Source organism: Artemia sp. Qi Xiang Cuo, unplaced genomic scaffold (assembly GCF_049724085.1).
Source record: "Artemia sp. Qi Xiang Cuo unplaced genomic scaffold, ASM4972408v1 HiC_scaffold_23, whole genome shotgun sequence".
Lineage (NCBI taxonomy): Eukaryota > Metazoa > Arthropoda > Branchiopoda > Anostraca > Artemiidae > Artemia > Artemia sp. Qi Xiang Cuo.
In genome coordinates, this window is record NW_028297432.1 from 2,725,324 (window position 1) to 2,741,267 (window position 15,944).

The window sequence follows — 15,944 nt, forward strand, 5'->3', positions numbered from 1 at the left end:
CCTTAAGAAATGCGTAGCATTCAAAAATGCGTAGCATTTTTGTTGTTTTAAACTTCACGAGGAAATTCTTGTAGGACCGACAGCAGTTCATCCTTTTGCAATAAGAGATGAAACGGTATCACCTCCGAGATGGCGGTTATCACCTCCGAGAGCTCTATTTGTTCCTATAAAAATTCAACAAATTCAGAAGATCAAGGGGATGCCTGTGGAACTGGTAAGAGGAGGCCAGACAGCAGCTTTTGCTGTGGAATTTCCATCAATCTGCTACTACGAAGTTCTTCGTAACGTCATCATGTTCACAAAGCATCCTTCACTGCGCAGGGGGAATGTCATGATTACCCCTTCTTTGGATCCAATAGCGTGCATGGAGTTTGAAGGGAACGTCAAAATATCAAATCACCCAACGACCATCAATGTTGGCTACAAGGCAACTGGTAACTTTGCTTTATTCATAAGTTTTTTGGTTTGCTCTTACAATTTAGTCATAACTTACCTACTCTTTTTCACTACTCTTTTTCATAATTCTTTATTCATAACTCGGTTTAATCTTTATTCATAACTCGGTTAGATTATTTCAGTAATATTGGTTCTAGACTTGCATCGACTATGAATATGCAACTGAATTCCTCTTCTGTTCCAGTTAAGCAGCAACATGCAGAAAGTTCGTTTTCTTTTTCTGAGATTAAGCCTCATGAGATTGAAAAAGTTATTCTGAAACTGTTGAATGTTGCAATGAATGAGTTGCAATGAATGAGTGAATGAATGAATGAACACTTTGTTACCACATGCTGTTTGATATCATTACACTAGGGTTATAACAGCAGTGCCATTTTGTTAGTGACTCTGCCGCACATGGAACTTTGATTTAGGCTTTGAAGCGAAGATCATGATGAATGATATATCATAATTTGATAATTATTCTATATTAATATAATATATTGTTACTGTTGATATAGATACATGGCCTTATATGAAAGGGCGAATGGAGGGCCTTCTTGAAATCAGCAAAGCAATATTTGAAGCGGGCAAAAAGGAAACGGTAGAAAGAAAAGAGGATTTAAAGAGGCAAGAAGATTTTGGAAGTAAGGCCTTCTAATTAAATAGTATTCCTTCTACTTTTTGTAATCTATGCCTTTCTTCGTTGTATAGTTTTGTACTATTTGTATAGTTTGTACTGTTGCCTTGACAAAGATAGAATTCTAAATTACTTAACTGCTCAAAAACAGCAACTTCAAACAGACGAAGGACTGACTGACGAAGAAAGTACAAATGAAGCCTTATGGTTTAACTGCGACGACACAATGATTTGGTCCACGGTTAGACTAAGTCCACGGGAAGGATATTTTGTAAAATATAAAAAGCAACTATTCTTAAACGATTTACTAAATTTGTAACACTTGAAGCTCCATTCAAACTTCATTTTATTGGTTTATACAAGCACACCCTTAAATTATCAACGAAGGACTAAAGGTAAATTAAATGACAGTTTAAGAATTAGTGATTAGAAACGATGCTCAGAATCAAGTATTACCAAAAAATCAAAAAAAAAATTGCAGCAAATTATATATACCACAGCCAATAGTTAGAAAGAAAATTCCGAAAAAATTAAGGAATAAACAAAACACCAGAGTAGCATTCCGGCGAGAGATGTCAAAGGACATAAACGGCATATCGTATTACAGAACAATGAATGAACTGGAGTAGCAATGAATGAGTGAATGAATGAACACTTTCTAACCACATGCTGTTTGATATCATTACACTAGGGTTATAACAGCAGTGTCATTTTGTTAGTTTTATCAAAGAAGGAATAAAAGTAAGTTAAATGTCAGTTTAAGAATTAGAGATGAGAGACGATGCTCAGAATCAAGTATTACCAAAAAAATCAAAAACAAAATTGCAGCAAATTATATATACCACAGCCAATAGTTAAAAAGAAAATTCCGCAAAAATTAAGAAGATGCAAGGTCAGCGGAACTATAGAGCTCTTGTTCTATCAAACAGACGCCAGGAACTGTTTTTGCCAATTTAATTATCAGTGAAAGTATGAAGGAAGGTTAAATGCCTCCTTAAGAATAAGAGATGAAAAATGATGTCCAGAATAAAGTATTACTAAAATGTCCAACACAAAAATTGCAGCAAAATCGATCTAACCCAACCAATTACTGCTGCAATAAACCATATTCGTCAGTATTTACCCAGTGGTCACTCTAGAAAAGATCCCTAGGAAGAATACGAGATGATGAGCATTTTGGTATTTTTTGTTTCGTGGTCTTTGTTTCTGGGATATATCATTTTTCACTGTAAATGCAATGGCGGTATTATTATACGGAAATGCTGGTTTCAACCTGAGAAATCCAACTGCATAAAGGAATAAACAAAACAGATGTAGAGTTTAGATGTAGGAGTAAAAAATATTGAATAGTTAAATAATATGTTAGGTGGAACAATATAAATCATAGGTATATGCGTATATATGCAGTATGTGCAAATTACATTGTACCTGGTGTTAAAACAATGAATAAACATGTTTTCATTCTTGCTAAATGTTATTTTACTGAAAACTTTGCTTCATGACTCTAAAATTAGGCATTTTATTTCTTGTCAGTTTTTTGGACCAACCATTATTCTGATACTCCAAACCCAAACCTTGGGGGTTCCCAAATCCAAACCCAAACCTTGGGGTTTCAAATGTTGTGCTCGAGCTAGTTCTTCAAGATACATCCACGAGTTCGAAATGTATGAAGGAGCTGCGGTAGGGAAAGAAACGTTTGTATTAGGCGTTGGTGGTGATGTCGTTGCTCGTCTTTCCCAGAAATTGACTGGAAGAGGTTATAAAATATATGCTGATAACTTCTTCACCTCAGTTTCGCTAGCTGAGTATATCGCTGGAAATCAGATTCATCTCGTTGGGACAGTCAGACAGAATCGAATCGCAGAAGCAGCTTCCAAGCTGAAGCCAGAAAGAGAGTTGAAGATTGAGGGTCGTGGAGCAAGTTCTGTCGTCACAAATAACAATGTCACAATTTTGCGCTGGTTTGATAACAAGATCGTCCACACTATTTCCACCTACGCTGGTGTCGAACCTCAAGATGAAGTCAAAAGGTGGTCAAAGACAGACCGAATGCGAGTACCAGTGAGGCGTTCATATGCCATTCAAGAATATAACAAATCAATGGGAGGTATCGATCTCATGGGCTATTTCATTGCTTTGTACCGCCATAACCGGAGAGGGAAAAAATACTACATGAAGGTCTTTTGGAACTTCGTTGACGTTGCAGTTGTAAATGCGTGGATTCTGTATCGTAAGGCACAAAAGGCAGGGATGGAAAAGCACGATTTAAACGCTGGACTGAAAGAGCTTGGCCTATTGGAGTTCAAGGCCAGTGTAGCAAGAGCTTTGATCAACACCGGAAAAACTGGTTTTGCAGCATCTGCTAGACCTCGCGGGAGACCTTCCCAGTCACCGTCGGTTTCTAAGACACGAAAACGAAAGTATAATTGCATTGTTGCACCCGAGATTCGCTATGACGGACTGACTGGCCACTGGCCTACCAAGACGAATGCCGCCAACGCAGGACGCTGTTGCCTAGAGTCGTGTACTCGCAAGTCGCGGATCAAGTGTGTGGAATGTGAAAAGGTGTTGTGCCTTGAATGTTTTGAGAGTTTTCACACACGCTAAGTGTCAGTTTTTTGTAATTGAAAATAAATAGATGATACTTTTGTTCGCAAATAATTCTGCTGGAAATTGTGAAAAATTAGAAACCTTAGTTCCCACCGTCCACATATGAGGACATATTTTTTCTGCACCACCAAGCGGTGATGCAAAGATGCAAGTTACACCACTAGAAAGAGAGCATTTTTCTCTCTCAGAAATGACTATTAAAAAAAATCCTACCAACTTTCTTAAAATTCGGGACTGAAAGGGTTAAGAAGATTCAGGGTCAGTGGAACTACAGAGCTCTTGTTCTATCAAACAGACGCCAGGAACTGTTTTTGCCAATTTTATTATCAGCGAAAGAATGAAAGAAGGTTAAATGCCTACTTAAGAATAAGAGATGAAAAATAATGCCCAGAATAAAGTATTACTAAAATGTCGAACACAAAAATTGCAGCAAAATCGATCAAACCCAACCAATTGCAGCTGCAATAAACCATATTCGTCACTATTTACCCAGCGGTCATTCTAGAAAAGATCACGTAGGAAGAATACGAGATGATGAGCATTTTGGTATTTTTTATTTCTTGGTCTTTGTTTCTGGGATATATCATTTTTCACTGAAAATACAATGGCGGGATTATTATACGGAAATGCTGGTTTCAACCTCAGAAATCCAACTGCATAAAGGAATAAACAAAACACCAAAATAGCATTCCGGCGACAGATGTCAAAAGCAACTATTCTTAAACGATTTACTAAATTTGTAACAGTTGAAGCTCCATTCAAACTTCATATTATTGGTTTATACAAGCACACCCTTAGATTATCAACGAAGGAATAAAGGAAAGTTAAATGACAGTTTAAGAATTAGAGATGAGAGACGATGCTCAGAATCAAGTATTACCAAAAAATTAAAAAAAAAATTGCAGCAAATTATATATATACCACAGCCAATAGTTACGATACGATCACCCCTGCGTGGTTGTATTAAACTTCACGAGGAAATTCTTGTAGGACCGACAGCAGTTCATCCTTTTGCAATAAGAGATGAAACGGTATCACCTTCGAGATGGCGGTTATCCCCTCCGAGAGCTCTATTTGTTCCTATAAAAATTCAACAAATTCAGAATATCAAGGGGATGCCTGTGGAACTGGTAAGAGGAGGCCAGACAGCAGCTTTTGCAATGGAATTTCCATCAATCTGCTACTACGAAGTTCTTCGTGACGTCCTCATGTTCACAAAGCATCCTTCACTGCGCAGGGGGAATGTCATGATTGCCCCTTCTTTGGATCCAATAGCGTGCATGGAGTTTGAAGGGAACGTCAAAATATCAAATCACCCAACGACCATCAAAGTTGGCTACAAGGCAACTGGTAACTTTGCTTTATTTATAACTTTTTTGGTTTGCTCTTACACTTTAGTCATAACTTACCTACTCTTTTTCACTACTCTTTTTCATAATTCTTTATTCATAACTCGGTTTACTCTTTATTCATAACTCGGTTAGATTATTTCAGTAATATTGGTTCTAGACTTGCATCAACTATGAATATGCAACTGAATTCCTCTTCTGTTTCAGTTAAGCAGCAACATGCAGAAAGTTCGTTTTCTTTTTCTGAGATTGAGCCTCATGAGATTGAAAAAACTATTCTGAAGCTGTTGAATGTTGCAATGAATGAGTTGCAATGAATGAGTGAATGAATGAATGAACACTTTGTTACCACAATCTGTTTGATATCATTACACTAGGGTTATAACAGAAGTGCCATTTTGTTAGTGACTCTGCCGCACATGGAACTTTGATTTAGGCTTTGAAGCGAAGATCATGATGAATGATATATCATAATTTGATAATTATTCTATATTAATATAATATATTGTTACTGTTGCTTCTGATTATATAATTGCTTCAGTAATTACAGAATTCTGATTATATAGATACATGGCCGTATATGAAAGGGCGAATGGAGGGCCTTCTTGAAATCAGCAAAGCAATATTTGAAGCGGGCAAAAAGGAAACGGTACAAAGAAAAGAGGATTTAAAGAGGCAAGAAGATTTTGGAAGTAAGGCCTTCTAATTAAATAGTATTCCTTCTACTTTTTGTAATCTATGCCTTTCTTCATTGTATAGTTTTGTACTACCTGTATAGTTTTGTACTGTTGCTTTTACTGTTGTACTGTACTTTTGTATAGTTTTGTAATTAAATAGTATTCCTTCTACTTTTTGTAATCTATGCCTTTCTTCATTGTATAGTTTTGTACTACCTGTATAGTTTTGTACTATTGCCTTGACAAAGATAGAATTCTAAATTACTTAACTGCTCAAAAAGAGCAACTTCAAACAGACGAAGGACTGATTGACGAAGAATTTACAAATGAAGCCTTATGGTTTAACTGCGACGACATAATGATTAGGTACGATCTACCTTTACGTGTTTTAGCAGAAAAGGGATTTAAAAATGTTTTTTAAAAGGTCTGTGAATGAAAAGGATGGGCTAACTGTGTTGGCATGCGTTAGTGCTAAAGATGAGTATCTTTCATTTCATAGTTCTACTGGCCTTGAATTTTTAGAAATAGAATTATTATTGATAATTATTCTATATTAATATAATATATTGTTACTGTTGCTTCTGATTATATAGTTGCTTCAGTAATTACAGTATTCTGATTATATAGATACATGGCCGTATATGAAAGAGCGAATGGAGGGCCTTCTTGAAATCAGCAAAGCAATATTTGAAGAGGGCAAAAAGGAAACAATACAAAGAAAAGAGGATTTAAAGAGGCAAGAAGATTTTGGGAGTAGGGCCTTCTGATAAAATAGTATTCCTTCTATTTTTTGTAATCTATACCTTTCTTCGTTGTATAGTTGTGTACTATTTGTTTAGTTTGTACTAATCCCTTGACAAAGATAGAATTCTAAATTACTTAACTGCTCGAAAACAGCAACTTCAAACAGACAAAGGACTGACTGACGAAGAAAGTACAAATGAAGCCTTATGGTTTAACTGCGACGACACAATGATTAGGTCCACGGTTAGACTAAGTCCACAGGAAGAATATTTTGTAAAATATAAAAAGCAACTATTCTTAAACGATGTACTAAATTTGTAACACTTGAAGCTCCATTCAAACTTCATATTATTGGCTTATAAAAGCACACCCTTAAATTATCAACGAAGGAATAAAGGTAAGTTAAATGCCAGTTTAAGAATTAGAGATGAGAGACGATGCTCAGAATCAAGTATTACCAAAAAATTAAAAAAAAAATTGCAGCAAATTATACATACCACAGCCAATAGTTAGAAAGAAAATTCCGAAAAAATTAAGGAATAAACAAAACACCAGAGTAGCATTCCGGCGACAGATGTCAAAGGACATAAACGGCATATCGTATTACAACACAATGAATGAACTGGAGTTGCAATGAATGAGTGAAGGAATGAATGAACACTTTCTAACCACACGCTGTTTGATATCATTACACTAGGGTTATAACAGCAGTGCCATTTTGTTAGTGTTATCAAAGAAGGAATAAAAGTAAGTTAAATGTCAGTTTAAGAATTAGAGATGAGAGACGATGCTCAGAATCAAGTATTACCAAAAACATCAAAAACAAAATTGCAGCAAATTATATATACCACAGCCAATAGTTAAAAAGAAAATTCCGCAAAAATTAAGAAGATTCAAGGTCAGTGGAACTATAGAGCTCTTGTTCTATCAAACAGACGCCAGGAACTGTTTTTGCCAATTTTATTATCAGCGAAAGAATGAAAGAAGGTTAAATGCCTACTTAAGAATAAGAGATGAAAAATAATGCCGAACACAAAAATTGCGGCAAAATCGATCTAACCCAACCAATAGCTGCTGCGATAAACCCTATTCGTCAGTATTTACCCAGTGGTCCCTCTAGAAAAGATCACGTAGGAAGAATACGAGATGATGAGCATTTTGGTATTTTTTGTTTCGTGGTCTTTGTTTCTGGGATATATCATTTTTCACTGTAAATGCAATGGCGGTATTATTATACGGAAATGCTGGTTTCAACCTCAGAAATTCAACTGCATAAAGGAATAAACAAAACAGATGTAGAGTTTAGATGTAGGAGTAAAAAATATTGAATAGTTAAATAATATGTTAGGTGGAACAATATAAATCATAGGTATATGCGTATATATGCAGTATGTGCAAATTACATTGTACCTGGTGTTAAAACAATGAATAAACATGTTTTCATTCTTGCTAAATGTTATTTTACTGAAAACTTTGCTTCATGAATCTAAAATTAGGCGTTTTATTTCTTTTCAGTTTTTTGGACCAACCATTATTCTGATACTCCAAACCCAAACCTTGGGGGTTCCCAAATCCAAACCCAAACCTTGCGGTTTCAAATGTTGGGCTCGAGCTAGTTCTTCAAGATACATCCACGAGTTCGAAATGTATGAAGGAGCTGCGGTAGGGAAAGAAACGTTTGGATTAGGCATTGGTGGTGATGTCGTTGCTCGTCTTTCCCAGAAATTGACTGGAAGAGGTTATAAAATCTATGCTGATAACTTCTCCACCTCAGTTTCGCTAGCTGAGTATCTCGCTGGAAATCAGATTCATCTCGTTGGGACAGTCAGACAGAATCGAATCGAAGAAGCAGCTTCCAAGCTGAAGCCAGAAAGAGAGTTGAAGATTGAGGGTCGTGGAGCAAGTTCTGTCGTCACAAATAACAATGTCACAATTTTGCGCTGGTTTGATAACAAGATCGTCCACACCATTTCCACCTACGCTGGTGTCGAACCTCAAGATGAAGTCAAAAGGTGGTCAAAGAAAGACCGAATGCGAGTACCAGTGAGGCGTCCATATGCCATTCAAGAATATAACAAATCAATGGGAGGTATCGATCTCATGGACTATTTCATTGCTTTGTACCGCCATAACCGGAGAGGGAAAAAATACTACATGAAGGTCTTTTGGAACTTCGTTGACGTTGCAGTTGTAAATGCGTGGATTCTGTATCGTAAGGCACAAAAGGCAGGGATGGAAAAGCACGATTTAGACGCTGGACTGAAAGAGCTTGGCCTATTGGAGTTCAAGGCCAGTGTAGCCTTGAACTCCGCCTTGAACTGTGTCTGTGTCTGTGTCTGTGTCTGTGTCTGTGTCAGTGTCAGTGTCTGCGTCTGTGTCTGTGTCAGTGTCAGTGTCTGTGTCTGTGTCTGTGTCTGTGTCTGTGTCTGTGTCTGTGTCTGTGTCTGTGTCTATGTCTGTGTCTGTGTCTGTGTACGGGCTATCCGACTGTTTTTATTAGAATGTTCTAGCACCCCCCGTTCTCATTTTATTTGCAATCTCGCTATTACATGTTCTAGCCCCCCCCCCCCCCGTTCTCATTTTATTTTCAATCTCGCTATTACATATTCTATTGAAATATTGCGTAAATAGTCGGCTGTATTACCACGCTGGACGTTTTTAGGGCACTCTGGAGGACCCACGAAACACTCTAGGCACCCCAGGGACTGCTTTTGGCTGCCCTGGGACCACTCTAGGGTTTTTGGGTGCCCTGTGATCACGGGGATGCTTTTTGGGCCTCTAAGACCGTACTAGGGGCCTTGTGGGTCCATGGGACTGGAAATTGCAAAATTTCGCTGGAAGTTTCAGCTTGATAATTTTCAAACTTAAGGCGCCTAATAAACCAAATCCGGGCAACCTTAATATGTTTATTATAATTTACTCGCTCCCCCTCCCGGTCTAATTTTTTTTTCCCGATCGCTAGGTCAGATAATCTGGAACTATTTAGTATATAGGTAATAGAGGTAATTGATCACGGGCGAAGATGTTACCGTCACTAGGTCCAAATAAACTCTTGCAGTATATTTGCGTGAATTAATTGTTTGACTATATAATTTGGCTTTTTGTACTTATTGGTCATATTGAACTTTTACTATTTTTATGGTAATACTATTTTATATGAGTATTTAGTAACTGGGTGGCTCTATGAAAATTAGATTGATTGGATTTTGCTGGGAAAATAACAACTATTAACTATTAAAATTTGAAGTCGGTAAGTACATATGTGAAGTTAGAAGAAAGAATAAAATTTTGTAATAAACTTTATATTCAATTAAACATTGAATTATGCCAAGAAGTGTTAGATGTTAGAATACGAATATAATTTTTCTCTTTTAATAAATAAATTTAAGGAGACATAATTATAGTACAGAGTGTCTAGGCCTAGAAACCCTCAGCTATTAATAGGGACACCCTGTTAGAATATCTCCCTAAGAGATGAGTAGTTCTCCACTGTATAGGTTAATTAAAAAGATTCAAGTGGTTATGTTTGTGTAATTTTATAACTTTCATTTAACTATTTTGAAGAAAACTGCCAACATGTCACAAGAATTAAGTGAACTATAAATTGCAAAAAAACTAGTCGCAAGAATGCACTAATAACCCAAGCTCGTCCTCAATATGACTAACTATCAGATAAAGACGAGTTCAATATCTAATTGGCCCAATTTGTAGATTTTAATAGAATTTGGAGGCGGTCAGTCCATATTCGTTGAAAGTAGACCTTGTACCGCAACATAGACAAATGCCTGATAATTTCCTGATTTTTTCATGTTTTACCCTTGGAAATAACCTCTATCTATCGAACAAAGATTTCAATCTCAGTCGACAAGAGCTCATTCAATGCGCAATGCTAAGCGTAATCTACTATTAAAATTTGAATGCGGTCAGTCGATATTTGTTGACTTTACAGCTTGTACCGCAAAATACTGCCTTATCTTTTCTAACATTTATATCTAGGGAACTGGATACGGGCTATCCCCCTATCTTTATGAGTCTCTTCTAGCCCCCTCTCCCCCCCCCCCGTTCTCATATTATTCTCTGACTCGCTATATGTTGCAATAATATGTACAAAGGAAGTCGTCCTAAAATAGATTGATGGGATTTTGCTGGGAAAATAACATATATCTGGCGAACCAAGCATTCAATGTAAATCTAACCGGAATTATTCGATGCACAAGTCTTTGCCTAATCAATTAATAAAATTTAAAGTGGTCATTCCTGTCTACCTTTTAGACTATATATTAAATTTTTAAATCTACGTTTACATTCGATCAGGAGATGCTCCCTTCTGAATTTCATTAACTCATAAAATCATAATGCGGTCAGTCCAGATTTGTTGATTCTACACAGTGTACTTCAACATATTGTATTATAATGTTCATATTTTTTCATCACATTGATGGGTATTTATCTTATATATAGATAACCTAATATCTAGCAAACCACTATTAAAAAGTTATCCAAAAAGGAAACCTTTGATTATAAATGCTAAGCTTAATCTGCTAATAAAATGTGATTTTAAAATCGACTATTATATTGAGTCTTCTTAACCACTACATCAAGTGCCGCATCACATAACCTAGAAATATTTTTTTATGTCTTTATGTCTATCACATAAATAATCATTCAGCACATTAAATAGTTTAAGGCTGTCAGTACAGCTTTTGTGACTCTTAAAATATGAACACTAACTGTAGGACCATTAAGATATTTTAAAATTAAATCAATATAATCTTGTTAGAATATCGGATATCGCAATAAAAGTGCTCAATAATAACCATACTAAACGTCCCGATTCACGAAATTCAGTCGAGGGTAAATGCTGATTCCATTCACCGCTTCACCTTTTAAGGCAATCCGTCGATATTTGTTGATTGTACAGCTTGTACCGCAACATAATGCCTTATCATTTCCTGATTTTTTAAGGATTTTGCTAGGGAAATAACATGTATATCTAGGGACCTAGATCCGGGCTATCCCACTGTCTTATTAGAATATTCTAGCCCCCTCCCCCCCCCCCGTTCTCATATTATTCTCTTACTCGATATATGTTGCAATAATATTTAAACAGGAATTATTTGTATGAATTCTTCATAAAATAGATTTATGGGATTTTGCTGGGAAAATAACATGTATCTGGCGAACCAAGCATTCAATGTAAATCTAAAAGCGCTTATTCGATGAGCAATTCTTTGACTAATCAAATATTAAAATTTTAAGGCGGTCAGTTCATATTTTCTGTTATACTAAAAATTAAATTTTTGTAATTGCACACCCTGTAATTGGGGCACCCTGGCCACCCTGGAACACTACAGGACCCTCTTGGAGCACCCCTGCAGCACCCCTGGGCACCCTGTAGCACTCCTGGGCCCTCCTGGCGTGCCCCTGGGTCCCCCTAGCCACCCTGGAATGCTCCTGGACCCTCCCTGGACACTTCCTGCAACCCCTGGAGCACCCTGTAGCACTCCCTGGATTTTGTCAGGATTGTATTGACTGTGTTTCGCTAGAGTGCTAGATTATCATTCGATTACAGTTCGATTTTGATCATACTATATACAAATTAGTTTCTATTAGTTTTGATAATTAAAAAGTAACTATATAATCAACTAACTACTAAATCCGAAACTGACAGAATAAAAACGAAACAGCGTGATTCTTGACATCCCCTCAGACAAACAAACCTGGAAGATTTCGCAAACATACAATCAGCAGTGGACAGTCTATCAAATATAGCCACTAGTAATGTCTGGATTATCAACGAATCCCAAAAAAGTAAGTACCTGAAAATCCTGCCTGTCCCTAAAAATTCTAAAGTAAAGTTTTTAAGAATCACTTACTGGAAGAACAGCCAGTTCTGTCACCAATATTTTGAATACCAAGAAAAGCATCTGACGGCTCAGAGAAGCCCTTGTTCGAGAGATCCGGAAGAAGGCCAACCATGGTCAGCTGCCCAGATAAGAGAGCTTGTGAATATTTCTAAAAAGACTATGGAGACCAACCCGAAATCAAAGCAAGATTACTCGGCAATCAATATAGAAATGGTGATAAGAGAGGCAGGGACGATACATACACTCTTCATAACCTTCTTTGAGCAAACCGGCACCATTTTCGACACGACGGAAGTTAAAGACTGTAAAGTCCTGATCCATTACAGTCATAAATCATCAGAGTCTGCAGCGCCAGCGTCAATGCCACAATCTGAAGCTTCCGCCGACCACGAACTCGCTGTGCCTCCAAAGCAGATCGCACGTCCCACACAGAAAACACCTGTTAGGGCAAGCCGGTCCGCTGCGATAGTGGATTCGCCGGACGTTCAAGATCTGAGTTCAGACTCAGAAGGATCCCAGTACGATCCTGGCTCGGAGTCAGGCAACTCGGAGCCTTCAACTGAAGAAGAAAGTGACCAGCAAATGGAAGAAATAGAAGAATGCCAGCACGTTCGCCCAGCAAAGGAAAGAAATTTTAAGGCGTACCTGAGAAGAGAGGGGTCAACAAACGGGCTGTACCAAGAGTAAAGCGTCGTAACATGTAAGCCCGAAGAGTGTGTGGCCGTGACAGAAGGGGTCAAAGTGATGCAAAATTTATCGGCTTGGTCTGGCAGGTGTGGACATATTGAGCATCGTGCCAGCAAGCGGTTCAGAAATCCTCTTGGCTGCGCACAAAAAATTGTGTTTTTTGTACTCGAGGGGACAGCGTACAAATATTCAAATTTGCAGTCTGCCGTCTGGGCAGAGCATTTCTTCGACATCTGTGCCGAGGTGGGAATGCAGCCAAGCACTCGATCAAAGTACGTCCAGGCATATCAACGGTTCCTGAACTACATCGGCAGCCACGGGATCGATGGCCCAAGCAAGATGGAAAAGGACAACCTTAACGCCGTCCTGAGTGCCCTCAACCACCTCGACCAACAGAATTCTTCACTTGCCACTGTCAATAAGCGAAAGCGCGAGCGAGATAGGGCCTTCGACCCGAACAACTTCAACACAGAAGACTATCGGAAAATGAAAAAACAGGTCGAGATCTTCATGGAGCCAGTACTGCAACGACTGAAGAAAAACCGTCTCATTGCCGAAGACAAACTTCTCCTGGCGGCCTATGTGTGCTATTTCGTTTCGTACCTCTATGGCCAACGGTCTGGCGTTGCCCCAAATATGAAGGTGGAAGAGTTCCTCCAGAGAAGAGAGGTACAGCTTGAAGAGCGGAAACTCTACATTGTGCTGGTGGAAAAACACAAGACCGCCTCCATTAAAGCTGCAGGAGTGGCATTGGACGAACGCGAGGAGAAGATATGCAGTCAATATCTGCAATTCGTTCGCCCCTCACTCGTAAACCATGGCGAGACAAGTCCATCAAACTTTCTCCTGAACGAACGTGGGAAGAAGATTGAAAACGGTTCTCAGACGGCCCGACGCTTTCTGGAGAAAGTATTTCCCAACCAGATACGGCAAGGAGTCAATGTCCCCAGTCAAATCAACGTCAGACATTTTATTTCTACCATAAATGACCGTGATGAAGAAACAACGACGAAGGAGGAGATGATGAATGACTACCTGTGTCATTCAGCCAAGACAGCCAAGAACCACTACCGCGAAGAGCATTTCGAGAGGGTTGCAAAAGCTCGAGTGTGCATACAAGGAACAACTGAACGGGCAACAGGAATCTCATTGGACCCAAACATTAAGGAGACTGGCGTCCTTCAAATAAAGGCCGCTCCTCAGATCGACGATGTCATACGCAAGAGGATGGTCAATGAGGTGGTGAACAAGGTGGTCTCAGCTCATCCAGTGAGCTCTTCACCGAGACTGAAAACAATAACTCTAATGGTACGAGCCACCAACCCCGAGATGACCGACCCAGGCATGATCAAGTCGGTAAAGGACGTTTATGCGAAGCACGTGAAGCACGTCCGTGCCGCAGAAGTTTTGAAGACGATTGCAGAGAAAAGGGGACTCGGAACGGACATTACTGATTTCATCACCCTAGAAAGTTTGGGGAAAGCCATAAAGAAGCTGGGCTTCTTGGACACCTTTCCCACCTTGGTGCAAGTGAAGGCCATCCATCGAAGCGCAATGAGCCCGAGGATATATCCCGCTGAGCCGGTAGTTGACGAATGCTTGATGAAAGCGGTGATGACGCAGACTTGGGTCAGCCTGACCAAGGCTACAAGTCTTTCTACAGGAGCTAGAGACGGCGTCTTCACCACTCTCCCGTTCTGGGAAAATCAAGTGGTCATCGAGTACCACGGCAGACGAATGGAAACATCAGAAGCAAAGGTTCTCATACGGAGTCTCAAGGGAGAGGAACACGGAGCAAATTACTTCCTCCAGGCTGGCCCGACTACCATCGACGCCCGTCTACCAAAATGTGAGTGCCATCCGGACCAAATTTGCTACGGGCGCCTCATAAACCATCAGGCGAAGGAAGACAAGCCAAATCTTCGTCTCAAACAAATCAACATTAGTGGAGTGAAATCACCGTTCTTGGTTGCAACCCCCGACATCAAAGCCGGTGAAGAATTGAAATTTGATTACGGCGTCCGACCAGGGGACTTTGGCGAAGGGCAGGATGAGACCTTCCTGCTTCAAGAGAGAAAGCGACAAAAGCTCAAAAAGAGACGAGATCCCATTCCATCCAACATCCCGTCCAAGGAACCAACGGAGGATGCAGCTCTAGCCGTTGAGAAGGAAACGGTGGAAGATGACCGCAGAAAGCATAAGAGAAAAATAAAAAAGCGAAAACTATGCCTCAGAAGATGCAGCAGCACCATCAACCAGCCAACCATCTGCTGCAGAAGCTAGTGCAGCGGCCGCTGAATCAGAAGACAGTGACTAGTCCACCCCTATCACAATACAGTTTATAAACCATTTTATAAAAAGAGATTATATAGAATAGAAAAAAGAAGAGGACACTATGCCTCGCACATCCACAGAGAGTACAAACACGAGGCCACAGAAGAGAAAACTATGCCTCGCAGCAGCACCAGCCATCAGCCAACCATCTGCAGAAGAGTTTCCTATGCCTTGAGCAGATACCTCGCAGCAGCACGATCAACCAGCCAACCATCTGCTGCAGAAGCTAGTGCAGCGGCCGCTGAATCGGAAGACAGAGACTCGTCTTCTTTCTGAAGGAAAAGCTTCTAAAACAGAAGCGGAAGGAGTAGGAAGAGTGGAAACTCTCCCATTCATCTTGAGCACCTAAAATCTAGATGCCTTGAGCAGATACCATCTTTTTGAGCAAATACCATCTAGAACAGAGGATGAGACCTACTAGAGAACATCTCTAAAAAAAGTGTGCCTTAGAGCCTTAACCCCTGAGGTGGTGTGGAACAAAGGCCAGCTCTAGCAAACCGTGGTATGGCAAGCTCTTAGCGTAGCTTTGTTTTACTGTCAAACCAGGCTACATGATACAGGTGTAACAATTAATTATTCCCAATTTTTTTTTCGACTTTAT

The 15,944-nt window shown here is 39.3% G+C and overlaps 1 protein-coding gene across 1 annotated transcript; it reads left to right on the plus strand.

Moving 5' to 3' along the window:
* The first annotated feature begins 8,099 nt into the window (after nt 1–8,099).
* On the plus strand, nt 8,100–15,292 carry LOC148938965 (uncharacterized). The gene is made up of 3 exons (XM_089107411.1): nt 8,100–8,843; nt 12,338–13,005; nt 13,096–15,292. The coding sequence occupies exons 1-3, from the start codon at nt 8,100–8,102 to the stop codon at nt 15,290–15,292; spliced, it is 3,609 nt and encodes a 1,202-aa protein (XP_088963537.1).
* Nucleotides 15,293–15,944: the final 652 nt, after the last annotated feature.